Raw genomic sequence first — 13175 nt, forward strand, 5'->3', positions numbered from 1 at the left:
AGTTCATGCTTCTCACCTTTCAAAGGGAGGAGAGGGAGATTTGTGACTAAATAGTTTGCTGGTTTCCAAAATCAGTATGAACTACCGTGTCACCTCCTCAGGGTTAAGACAGCCCACGATGCCAGACACTACACACAGGGAGGGAAAGAGACGGTCTCTCTCCACGAGAGGGCAGATCTCGCCCACACCATTTCACCCTCATCCTTCTCCCCCCGGTACCGGCCGCTCCCTCCTGGCATCGATGGAGCGGGGACAGTCCCGCGGGGGACCAGGAGCCTGTTTCTTCTCGTGGGGCTGTGGCACCCCAGCAGCTACAACATGCGTTTCTCGTTGTATTACTGCTTTTAAATTATACTGATATACAAACCATGTATTATACTGAATTCATAAATATATTCTCAGAAAGACTATATAAAAAAAATACATTTTCATTAAAGAACTGACATGGAAACAGGAGAACTTTTCATAGATAATTTCAGAATAACAGATTCTAGTATAGTTGCTTCCTCTCTTTCTAGTAACATTACGATTCTGCCACTTTTATGTTCACAAGCAATGCCAAATGCAGCTATTTGCATTGTTTGTGGTATATAACATTTCTGTGGATGTATTCAGAAAAAAATAATACCTACATTAACAACACTTCACCAGCTGCTGTGTCCTGAGCTGGGGAAAAAACACATTGGGCATTGCAGCTTCAAAAAGGGTAACGAGCATTATTAAACTTTTTTTTTTTACAGGTCACTAGACATTGCATATGCCCTCAATGACAGCACTGTTACTACCTCAAGCAGAACTTGCCAGTGATGGTCCCATTCTGATATGCTCTCTTCAGAGGCTGGTGAATGGACAGGGAACCTAAAACAAAGCAATCCTAAAATAATGATGTCCCTACATTACCTCTTCTCCCTCTACATGACTGTCATTCTGATACTGGTCTTTACAAAGGCAGGAACACTTCTCCCATCTGGATTCCCAACTCTCTCTTTCTTAGGCAATAGGGAGCTGCCTTGAAGAGGCCACGGTTTTTGCCTGATGCTCTCTGACGTGGTCTTCAGACAGCTACATGTCAAGGTGCACTCTATATATATGGCTATGTTAAAAACTGCGAGGGGACAAAATGTGAAAGGGAACACACAATCAGTATCACGCAGGCTAATGAGGACAAGCCATGGGTTTTGTCAAAGCCTTTGAGAGCAGCTGGCAAAGCAGAAGATACAGCAGTGCTTGTCAACATCTGAGAATATCTGCGCTATTCAGGTTAACAAAAGAGAGGAGAAAATTACTATTCCCACTATAAATCAATAAAGAACAAAGTTGAAAGCTTTTGAGGCTCTCTTAGACAATAGCTCCTCAACACTGATTCCCTGGGCTTATCCACACTTAACACTTGGGCAAATCAAGACAGCAGAAAAAAAAAACATCCATCTTTATGGGAAAGCCTAATGGAACAGAATGCAAGAGAGCTCTATTTCACAGGGCCGCTCACTAACAGAGCTGCATGTTATATAGCCAAGAAATAAACGTGTTCAGTTAAAGTCTGAGCTTAGATAGCAATTAAATAAGAGAAAGAGAAAAGAGCTGCTCCAGATGGCAGGACGGTAGGAAGGAATGCTCACCAGCCATGGCCAGATTGCATGGAATATTGCCTTAATGTAGAATTGGAAACAAGATGAGGAAACAAGCAATAAAGGGCTCACAGATAGCCTGGAACTGGAATTAACATAAAGTTACTTCTGCCAGAGTTTGCATTTCCCACCCCAGCTCCAAAATGTGGGAAGGGAAAACAACGAAGAAAGAAAAATTGATACTGCTGCAGACAAACGTTGCACTCGCTCCTGCAAAGGTACTGAGAAAAACCTACTCTCCTATAAACACCTGTTAAGCTTTTTTTCCAGATGTTCTACATGTGCTAACATATATATTTGCAAAGTAGAGGGCAGGTGTTAATGTCCCTACACGGGCCTTGGCATTTCAAATCCCATATCTTTATGTCTTTGAGAAAGCCAAATGCAAAACTTTACTGCGATATTAAGTTACTCACTTTCTAGATGGATTTCTTCACTGTAGTCCAGACAAAATTAATAAAAAAATTAAATATTTGCATTTAAAATTGTTAACAGCAGCTCTATTAAAATAATACAGAGTGTAAAGAAGGGGAAAAAGTTTTAAGAGAAGGAAAAATATGTTTTGGGTTTAAGGAACTAAATAAACATTCTATGAACAGATACAACGGGATCCCACTGGTTTCGCAGTCCAGGCTCTAGATGAGAAATCCAGCATATGAGCACAAAAATTTTGATCAAGGTTAGTTCTTTAACATGGGGTAAGCGTGAAAACGCAACACAAACTATAACTCTGATGTCCAAACACTGGGTATTTCTTTGTTACCTGATGGTAAGTATCAATAATTTGGGTGTATAACCGTATAATAAAAGACTTAAAAGCAAAGTTTCATGAGCATTTGAAAAATCACACGTAATACAAAGCAGGTATTGCTGCATAATAGGCTTTGGAATTCCACAGAGCACTGTCAGCAGACATTTGAAAAAAGTATATTCCACTTAGAAATAAGCTGCCCATTTTCCCCTCCATTTTGGAAATGGGAACATTGAAAAGCATTACACAGCTTAACTTATACTAATTAGCTTTTCTATACATGCTATTACATTATGTAGGTTATCCATAATGCTCACAATGAAAGCCAACACACACAAAAAATAGTAGTAAATGCCTGGTTGTGTGCGTTCTGCAGATTGTGCAGATAAGCAAGTATAATAGCTATCATTTATCATTCTTCAAATCTGTACACTGGCCAAAAAAGCATGGAAACCAAACTGCCTACCAAGCAAGGAGGCTTTTGCAGACCTTGGGATAATTGGAACTGTTTAAAATTCCTCTCTTGTTTAATTTTAGAGGCAGAAGTAACAGAGATAAAAATCCAGCTGACACTATGCCTGCTAGTAGAAACAGTGCATAATGGAAGGATGGCATTCAAGTCACACATATAAGCAAAGCTCTGAGGCCCTTTGCTTCTGTAAAAAGAAATATCCCCTGTCAAATATTTCAAAATAAGAACATGGCATCCTAAAACTGAACAGAAAAAATAAATACCAAGTTCTAAAGTTTTTAAAACAGTATGTTTAAGATATACCACATAACCGATATAGGAGAGAGTTCTAAAAAGTCATTTAATAAACTTACCATTCGTATATATAGAAAAATAATGTTTATTACTTCAGGGACATGTGTGAAAGTGAAAGATTCCTGTACAGTAGTCCAGGAGCTAGCACACTGATGCTAAAAGTTTGAAAGCCAGAAAGCCTCAGGGTCAAGAGGCACAGACCATTTCTTTCTGACTAATGTATGGTAATATCTTTCTGTAGCTCAGTACGCTTATTATTAACTCTTGATAATGCTACTAAAATGTACATAAATTTTATTTTCATCCACTTTACAAATAATTGTAACAGAGACCATTACAATCTCTGCAGGCAGAATTGTAAATAGAATCCAGCTTTTTAAAATCCAGAGATCCAACTCATCCACTGTATCTAAACTACTTTTTCATGGAGGTACAAGAGGCCACATTCTATAGTCACTACTTCAGTGGGGTTTCAAGGAATTGGAACACAAGAATTCTCAGGTTAAATTGCTCATCTGCCTTACACAAAATAATTACTCAAAATACTGGCAAAGTGTATGTTATGATGCCTTCTAAAAGCTCATCTATAGAGAAATTGGTTTCTATTTAACAACTATGCTTTTAGTTAATAAGGAAAGTCTCTGACATTAATTGGCTCAAATCCTTCTAGTAAGATTTTGAAAAAGAAAAAAAAAATATAATGGTACATTCATAACAATGAAAAGACATAACAGAAGAAAAGCTGTTCCATTTCTACCTTGCTACCACTTAAATGCAGTTCCTTAATGATCTTTTGAAATAAGTTATCCAACATTTTAAATTATTGACAGATTAATGACAAACCCTCATAATTTGGTCTTTAGTTTCACCTTGATATGAAGCAAGGAATGTTATTTGTAGAAGGAAATCCTTTCTAAAACAAGTTGACATGTTTAAGTTAAGTTTACTGCAGTCTACAATTTTATAAAAAAAACAACAAAGATTGTTTTTTTAAAATAGTTCCCATTAAATTTTACACATGGAGAAACACAAGAGTTCAATTAAAGAAGTGCTATAAAATTATACTGGATGCAACCTCTGTGGCTTCTCTTCTGGCTTCACATGCACAAATGTTATTTAAATAAAAATAAGTTTCCGTGACATGAGACATGTGAGATTACTTTTAAGTCCTGTGCAACACAGGATTAATTTGAACAAGCCTAAACAACAACAAGTAATCAGGTTTAGGTGACAAATTTCAGGGGAAAAAAAAAACTTTTATTTTTCCAAAAATATTAAATTAACTTTTTGTTGTTTTAACTACAGGAAAATAACAGGCTGAAGAAGATTAAAACTTCCCTGGTGTACTTGGAAAAAATAAAAGCCTGCTTTTCTCTACCATGGACATATTGGGCAAGGGCACTCGTGCTGAATGGCTCCAAATATGCCAGTTTGGAAATCAGATCTCTTTTTATACCAGAAATTTAGAAGAAAAAAAATTTACACCAATTGGGTAATTGAGTGAGAAGAATAATCTCCAAAATGAAGGGGTAACTATTAAACTACTAAATTCTCAGTTCTAAAATCTAATTTAGGAGGACAGCACCTGGCAATTTCAACTACCTGCAATCAAAAAGGTATTTTGTCAGACATGGAACTAGTTATCAACTTATATGAATTCTAGTTTGTGCTCTAGATAAAGCAGGATATGCTGGCTCTATTTAAATATGATTAGGCCTGTTGCTCTTCATCCCAATACCCAAGGCTTTTCTCTAAGGGTTCGTCTATTATGCATATGAACAGCAAAGCAATTAAACACTTCAAAAATGAAGCCTGAAAATTTCTAATGAAAGAATTATCATCTTCACCTCCTGAAATATACAAAACAAACAACACGTTAGGAAATACTCTTCCGCATTATGTAGTGCCATTCTTCTGTTCAGATGAAAACTGCCCACCCCATTCATGGAAACATCTGAGCTGAAACATCTGAGGTCCACACCTGGATCTATCTTGCCACAAAAATCTACCTACCCTCTGGTTCCTGAAAAGTTGCAAGCACAAGAATTGAGGATGCTTCACGAAAAACTGCCCATAAAATGGATGTTTGGGAGGGGGGTGGGGGGTGGTGTTGTTTTGGTTTTGGGGTGGGTTTTTTTGTTAAATAAGTTAATACATCTCAATTGTTAAAGCTCTTACATGAGATTCTTACAATCCTGCATGTATAAATTCACATCTGCCACAGAAGATAATTATAAGCTAACACAAATATGGTATTATCTTCATTTCACTTCCATATTTTTCTCCTTTATAAAAAGGTATGCAACATAATTATATATCTGCCCAATCCAAAGAAGAAATTTCCCTTAGTTTATGTTAATTTGTGAGTATTTCCCAAAAAAATAATTTTTGATGGTCCTTTCCTTGTCTTTGAATAGCAGTGACTCACTCTGACACCTAAAATACTGCACCAGTAGATTTCATTACAACTCCCCATATCCACAAAGAAAACCAATCCATTCTGGTAGAGAAACAACATAAAATACACAGAAGGTTTTAGTGTTTTCTATGCCAGTCACATTCAGATTTATCAGAAGCAATGTAAGTCAAAACAGACTCCACTGTTACATCATGCTCTAGATCAGCATAATTGTAATATATATGCACGGACATTGTACCCACACTAAGAATTATATAGCCAGTTGTCTAACCTATTACTGAAAGTAACTTCATTCCCAAAGTCAAAACACACTGCAAAAAGAGGATTTCAGCAATAAAACTGTGAAACAATTCCACCACATTGTGGCCTCCCTCTCAGGATAGCACACATCAGTGAGAATCTTCCTACACCACACGATGCCTTATGCTTAGGTATTTATTTGTAATGCTGAAATCTGGTCTTACCACATTTATTCATTTAATGGGCGATGGTTTATTTTCAAAAATTAATCTATTATATCTAAGGAAGGGATTAATTCTATCATCCTTAAGCAGTTTGAAACTTTACTCTCAACACGCATCACATGCATCAGTTATTGAAAGCAACACTTGGAAGCCTGCACTTAATATACTGGTTAAGACAAAGATATTAGCTGGTAATTCTTTTGTCTTCAGGACTCTGTTCAGATAAGGTATCAGTTGCATGGGCTACAGAACCACAGATAAAAGCTCTCTCTTCAAGGAAAATAGGAGAGTTCTCTACATTTCCCCCCTTTCTGAAACTGTAAGAAGCAAATGCAGCAAGCAGAGACATCTTTCTTCCTCAAATGTCAGTAATACATGAAAGTCAGATTAAACAGTTATTTCACTTTCTTTTTGTCCTAAACTTCACTATCCTAATCTGAAGTGTTCTAGGAACAGATTGTGGGCTTCTTTCTTGAAAGGAAAAGGAGAAAATTCTTTTTGGAAGAGAATGAACCATTCTGTGTACAGTCTGAAAGGAAAACATCTGGTTGTAGCCTGTACTCATGTTCAGACTCACCACCTAGAGAAATACTTGCCTACTTTTTGCAATTGGTAGGGTACCTTCATATCACAGGAGAATTGTGCCTGGCTTTCCACAAGGCAAGGCAAAGCAGCAGAGTGAATGTACTCCTCTGACTGGAACTACAGGGAACATGCAGGTCACAGAGCTATGGATATGTAGAGCTACTAACTACCCAGTATCCCCCCTTAGCTTATCCTTTGTACACTGAGGGTTTATTTTTCCCTTAAATTCTGCAGGTTTTAAGTTTATAGCTTTAGAAGAACAGATTTATTATTTTTTTAAATGTCAAAATCAGTCAAATGAGAGCAAAGATTATTGGTTTTCACTCTGTAAGTGCGTAACCTTTTAGTCAATGTGCAGCACATGGTACTGTTCATTCTAACTGCTACTTCACCTGTTAATTATCATTGCTAAAACACATAAAGGGAGCTATAAGCACCCCGACATTCTGGTACATTGGTACAATGAAGGAAAAAATACAGAGCCAAGAAAAATGCAACCCAGACGCTATGCCCTGTGAGGCTACATCATCAAACATTTCCCAGCTGAGTGTCCTTGCTATACCCACCTAAGCAGTAGCACTGGAAACTATGAAAAGAGATAATTTATGTGAACATAAACGTTTATGTATGAACCTTTGTTCAGCTACCTTTTTTGCTTCTACACCTTCCCAAATCATCAGCGTCATGTTTTCCATTCTCTCTACCAAATGTAATTTCAAATGACAGTGATACCTCACCTTAGAAAAACTACTGTTTTACAATACAGCTGTAGATATAAACCAAGCCATATGGATCTCAGTGGGTATTTTCAGTGCTTACTCTACAATTTTTTATTTTCCTAATGTAATGTGTAGATTACTGTCATTATTCTAAACAGATAGAATATCTGCTTAATGTGTTTTATATATAGAAAAAAAAGAAGGATGTAATTCTTTTAAAATATTAGAAAATTTACAAAATATGTAACTGTTTCATACAAACCAGGGATACAGAGGCATTTGTAGCTGGTTCCAACACTGCGACAAATGCCATGGGCACAAGGATTCAGAGCACAGAAGTCAATCAGCTGAGCACATGTTGGTCCTGTAAACCCTGCACTACAACTGCAGGAGAAGGCAAGTCTATCTGCATAACAGGTTCCATTGTTCTGGCAGGGAGATGAAGCACAGGGGTCTATTTTTTCTTCACAAGAGGTTCCTAAAAACCCTAAAAGAAACAAATGGTTTTGGTAAGTCAACATTCAGTTACGTATAGAATTTTAATGACTAAAGTAAGTTAAAGGCAAGCCATTCCTATATCTATGCTCCTTTTTTTATTCTATGAATATTACAAAAATACAGACTTCCTTTATGTATTAAACTCTAATTTTACCCAGTAACATGGTATTATAGTTTTCTGGTAGAATCATAGTATCATATGATTAAGACAGTGAAATGCAAAAGTATTTGTTCAATCTAAAAAGTACTTACTTTATAAAGTGTATCTGGCTAGAAAAACAGAAGACATTTTCTACAGATCAGGAACAGACTAGCCTGGAAAAACAGGCTCAAACTGACCTTTTTTCACTTCTGTTAATGCATTTGCTAGAATAACAACCTTTAAAGCAGCAGATGAGTTTACCCGAGCTTCAGTAATTGAAAAGATTACCTTTTACAAGACTGTACTTCTTACTAGCTGGAGAGACAACAATTTATTGAAGCAACAACATGTACATATAATACTTAAAGAAAAGGATATCCTTTGAAGGGAGTTTTAATCAGATGTGGAAAATAATAACATTTGAACAAATTGCAGTACACTGTCATTTTTATCACATACACAGCAATGTGAAATGTGGTTATTGTACCCAAAAGCAAGTCAGAAAAGAATATTCAAATTCTATCACCTTTCCAAGTAAGAGTGTAAACTGTTCTTATAATTCAACTCCATTTTTTTTTAATGGGTATTTGGTCCATTCACACAGATTGTCACTTTTCAGGCTCAAAATTTCCTGAAATATCTTACACTGTAGATCAGCTCTTAAAATTGCAATACAGTAATCACTGTGGATGGGAAATGAGGAGTAAATCAGGCCAGCTTCCACTCAAGACCCATCAAGCCAACTTTACTGATCTAACAGAAAGTGTAAACCATGGCAGTTATGTCACTCTAAAAGACTACTCTAGGATTTGAAAAATATTTAATCAGAAAGAGAAAAAACAAATTTTGCCAAAAAAAAGGCAAACCACAAAATGTGGACAATGGTGATAGAAAGGATTGAGATGGAGGAGGTGCCTCAGCTATACAGCAACCTGCCAACAACTCAGAGCATGAAAACAAATAATGACAGGTGATACTTTGGGTTAACACTCAATATTGAAATTTTATTCCTGATGGAATGAAGCAGATTTTTGGCCTTACTGATACATTTTTTTGTACCTACAAAGTCTTGCTGATCAATTAAAAGCAGCCTATGTATTAGAACTGAACCTCTATATTGTATAAAACTTATGATTAATACCAAAATTGACACAAACTACTACATTCAATACATACTTTACTGGCAACTAATTGTGTCTGAGGGCTTGCTCAAGGAGACCTACTCCATGTTTTATACATCCACAAAAGCTCAGTGAACTGCATCAGAAAGAGAGGGGAATGGATATTAAACAAAGGTGAGCAACCCACACACAGTGTACTACAGGGATCTACTCAAAGCATTAAGAAAATTTAGATTATTGTAACTAAGGAAAAGATAGAAAGGCTCTGTGACTTCCAGAGAAAACTAGGATATCCTTGGACACCTAGCAACAGGATTTTAGTTGCATCCTCAAAATATTAGGTCCTGGACAAATGATTTAAGAAGTCACACTTCACTCACACGTTCGTAAATTTTAATCAAGACCCATGGAATGAAAACTATTGAAAAATAATTTTATAAAATGTAATTAAAAATAATATATACAAGCTATACAACCCACAAATTTAAAACTTTTAACAGTTTAGTCATAAGTAACTCAGCAACAGATCAGGAAAGAATAACAAATCTGGCAAGGCATGAGCAAAGAACAAACAAGAGCCTTCTGCCATCTCCATTTTGCTATCCCATGGCTCAAATTCCTTCACGGGCTTTATCAGGTCCAACTGCACACCAGTGTTGAAGAGATATTAAAAACAGATTTTGTGGAATCCTATATTAGAGGTCCTTCCTGCAGATGATATCTGCGTAACCATCAGAAACTGAAAAGAGTGGAAAACCTAAAATCAATAATCTAATGCCAGCAGCAGTTTGTTGACAAACTGAAAAAAAGCCCATGCTGTTATCACAGTAATGTAAAGTTTCATTACCATTGTACAGGTATCAAAACCCTGGACAGATTTGAAAGAATCAGCAAGGACTTCTAACTGTTACGAGGAGGAGGTCAGCCAGTGAGTCTGGAGAAATCTCTGCACTAACTCTGAAACTGGATTAAAAATTATCCAGGAGATGCGGTCACACAATGACACTAATGTTGCTTCACTACAACCTTGGCAATAATCTTCCCTACAAAGAAAAGATTACTGGCAGGTGGCTAATGTTTCAAGTGAGAAAGCACTTCAAGAATATAAGCAGGTTTAAAGTACAAGAAAACACGTTGCCCTTGCTCGATCTTTGACTGCACTGTGAAATGTGTTTAGTTGATTCTGGAAGTTTAAATCTTATGTAAGAGTTAAATATTTGAAAATACTCAAAGCAACAGTAGTTACACATGTAAATTGAAGATCTGTTATTCTAGCCTAAATGTTCATTTAAGGCCATATCAATAAAATTGTTGATAACAAATAATGCAATTAATACATTTTAAAATCACATTCAGAGCTGCATTGATTGCAAGCAGAATAAAATGCTGTAGGAAAAAAAAAATAAAAATAGGACTATTTATCTGTGGATTGCTTTTCAGCCAGTTAACACAACCCCAACCCTGCATCTAGGCCAGTATTGGTATAACAGGCACATTACTGAAACATAAAGATCATTGGTGATTTGAAAGATCTGAACGCAAAATTTACCAAAGGAGTAACAAAAGGTAAAGGGGAAAGGCAACATTAGAAAGGATTTATACTGCTAAAAAACACAATATAATATTTGTGCTTACATGGATCAGACCATTTGGCTAGTTGTCAAGAAGAATAAAAGTAGTGAGCCAGGTGATATTCTTCATATCTAGCTATAGTCCTCCAGGGCAATGATAGAAACTAGATGAGAAACAGTTTTCAGAGATAGAAAAGCTCTGGATAAAAGCCAGATTTCTCATCAGGATGGGAATTTAATTATTTGGCTACTGAAAACAAAAGAGCAGTTTATGAAGTAAGGAAGTTAAATGTTCTCTGAAGATACTGTACAACTGCCTCTCCTACAGTCTGCAGAACAGGAACTTGCCTAAGTATTATATTAGACCTAATTCCAAGAATTACATGAATGTGAAAAATTAAGTCTGTGAACTGTTACGACTAGGGATTACAAAACCTTTACATCTGAAATACAGGGACATATTTTAAAATAAGTATTTTATTTTTCCTGTAGAAAATTGCTTTATGAGGAAATACAAGATGTCTGATGGAATTTCACCAGAATTCTGTAAAGGGGGAAAAGATACTTATCATAAGGAAATTTTTAAAAAATCATTAAAATGTAGTTGTAAGATTTTTATTAAAATTTACTTTAGCTAAGTCTTCACACATAAACAGAGGCTAAACCCACTAAAGCATTAAGAAATCTACAAAAAATAGGAGTAATTTGGGAAGATGCCAGATAAAAATATTAGATTAGCAGAAACTACCAGAAATTAAACAGCTATGAAATTTTTAAATTAACAACAAATATTTACTTCAGGTAAATTAAACTATCTTATGGTAATATGAAGAACTCTGCATTCTGTTAATCACCAGTAACCTTGGGAAATCTTCCATATGCAAAAGCTATGTGACCTAGTTTACTGGAATTAGTTAATAAATAGGTTTATTGTACATAAACCTAAAGAAGTTAGACTCACATCTGCAAGATAGGATATAGTAAAAGAAAAACTGAAGAGCTTGAAACTTAAACTATTCTTAATCTGGGCTAATAACTTCTGTTCTCCCCGTCAATTAAAATTCACGTCGACAATGTACATTTTCTCGCTGCTATTGCGAGTCAACACACGAATCACAACTTAGTATCTTCTATTGATGTCAAACTCTTCATTTTTTTTAAACCACAGAAACCACAATAAGATCATTCATAAATTTGCTGCTTCACAGTATTTCCAGAAATATCTGCAGGTTTTGCAGTGCACTGTTGCCTAGCTGTATTTACCTGCAGCTAGTAAAACCAAATTGTCAATAGTAAAATAAAATCAGTCATCAAATGTGAATTTCAAGTAATCTAGATGTTAAGCTCCTAATCACAACATTGTTTTCTCTCCAACTCCTTCTACAGGATGGCTATGAAATCCATTTTTGCTGTTGAGTATTTTTCAAAAATACATTAATGTCAATGAAAAGATTTCTGCCACTTCTGTCAGAGCAGAGACAAAGGAAAAGTTAAGCAAAATCCTGAGATTCCAAGCCATTTTCCTGTGGTTGGCCTGCTGAATGCTTGCTATTTTTATCAAAGTTTATTGCTTCCCTATAGCACTGAACACAGTTCATCTGGTACACATTATCAGGACTTGGAAATTGCATGTAACAACTTCAGAAACATCTTGCAACACAAGTTCATCTCTTCGTTATAGTAACTGATCTGCACTTTGCACTTTTTTTTTTTCTTTGTTCAAGGCCATATTCCACTACTAGTTTATGGTTTTAGTATCTTAAGAGAAAAATTAACAAAAGCTGTCAAAATGTTTAAAAAATTTTCAAATTGACAGATGTTTACTATGTGTAGGTTTTCAGAATTTCAATAAATTTCTTTGCATGGTCATTTGAAGGTAATATTTGCTAAATGTTTGTTATAATGAAACTTTAAAGATGATGATCAAAGTTCCCTACCCCATTATAAGTACATCTCAAACATTCCTCCTTCCCAATAGTAATTAGGAGTCAAATCTTTGAACAAAGTCCTGACTCCGTAGCTTAAGGAAGAAGGTCAAGTTTCTTCATTGCAAATTTGAGTATAAAATTCAATTATCTCTTCAGTACGAGGTGACTCAAGAACTTCACATAGCAATTTATGTTCTGACATGTTTCAGACATTAAAATCTACAATGCATCACACAGAAAATAGAATCTGCAAGCCTAAAAAAATGTACTTATTAAAGGACTCTTATGACAGTAAAATTCTTAAAGAATAATAATGAAATGTTCATATCTTATCTAGGCTCCTTTTCCAGTGCCTCAGATCTCACCTTCTGTAAGTTATCACATGCTTCTTCATGAACTAAAAACCTCGTTTCTAAAAGAAACGCTCAATCTCAGGGTTGTTCCTCATCATCTCCACCTCATTCCTTTTTCTGCAATCTTTGTCTTTTCCCTTTGTGATACTTTCCATCTTCTTTCATCCTTTCCTGCCTAACCATATCTCCAGTCTTTTACTTTTTACACAGAGTGAAGCTCCTTTGCTCCT

The 13175-nt window shown here is 35.7% G+C and overlaps 1 protein-coding gene across 1 annotated transcript in view; it reads right to left on the bottom strand.

The window, feature by feature from the left end:
- The window catches only part of DNER (delta/notch like EGF repeat containing), a 112331-nt gene that overhangs the window by 17095 nt on the left and 82061 nt on the right, over positions 1-13175 (bottom strand). The window contains exon 8 of the mRNA XM_051626712.1: positions 7595-7819. Coding sequence (XP_051482672.1) covers positions 7595-7819 — 225 coding nt within the window. The remainder of the gene's footprint in view (positions 1-7594; positions 7820-13175) is intronic.

Source organism: Apus apus, chromosome 8, assembly GCF_020740795.1.
Source record: "Apus apus isolate bApuApu2 chromosome 8, bApuApu2.pri.cur, whole genome shotgun sequence".
Taxonomy (NCBI): domain Eukaryota; kingdom Metazoa; phylum Chordata; class Aves; order Apodiformes; family Apodidae; genus Apus; species Apus apus.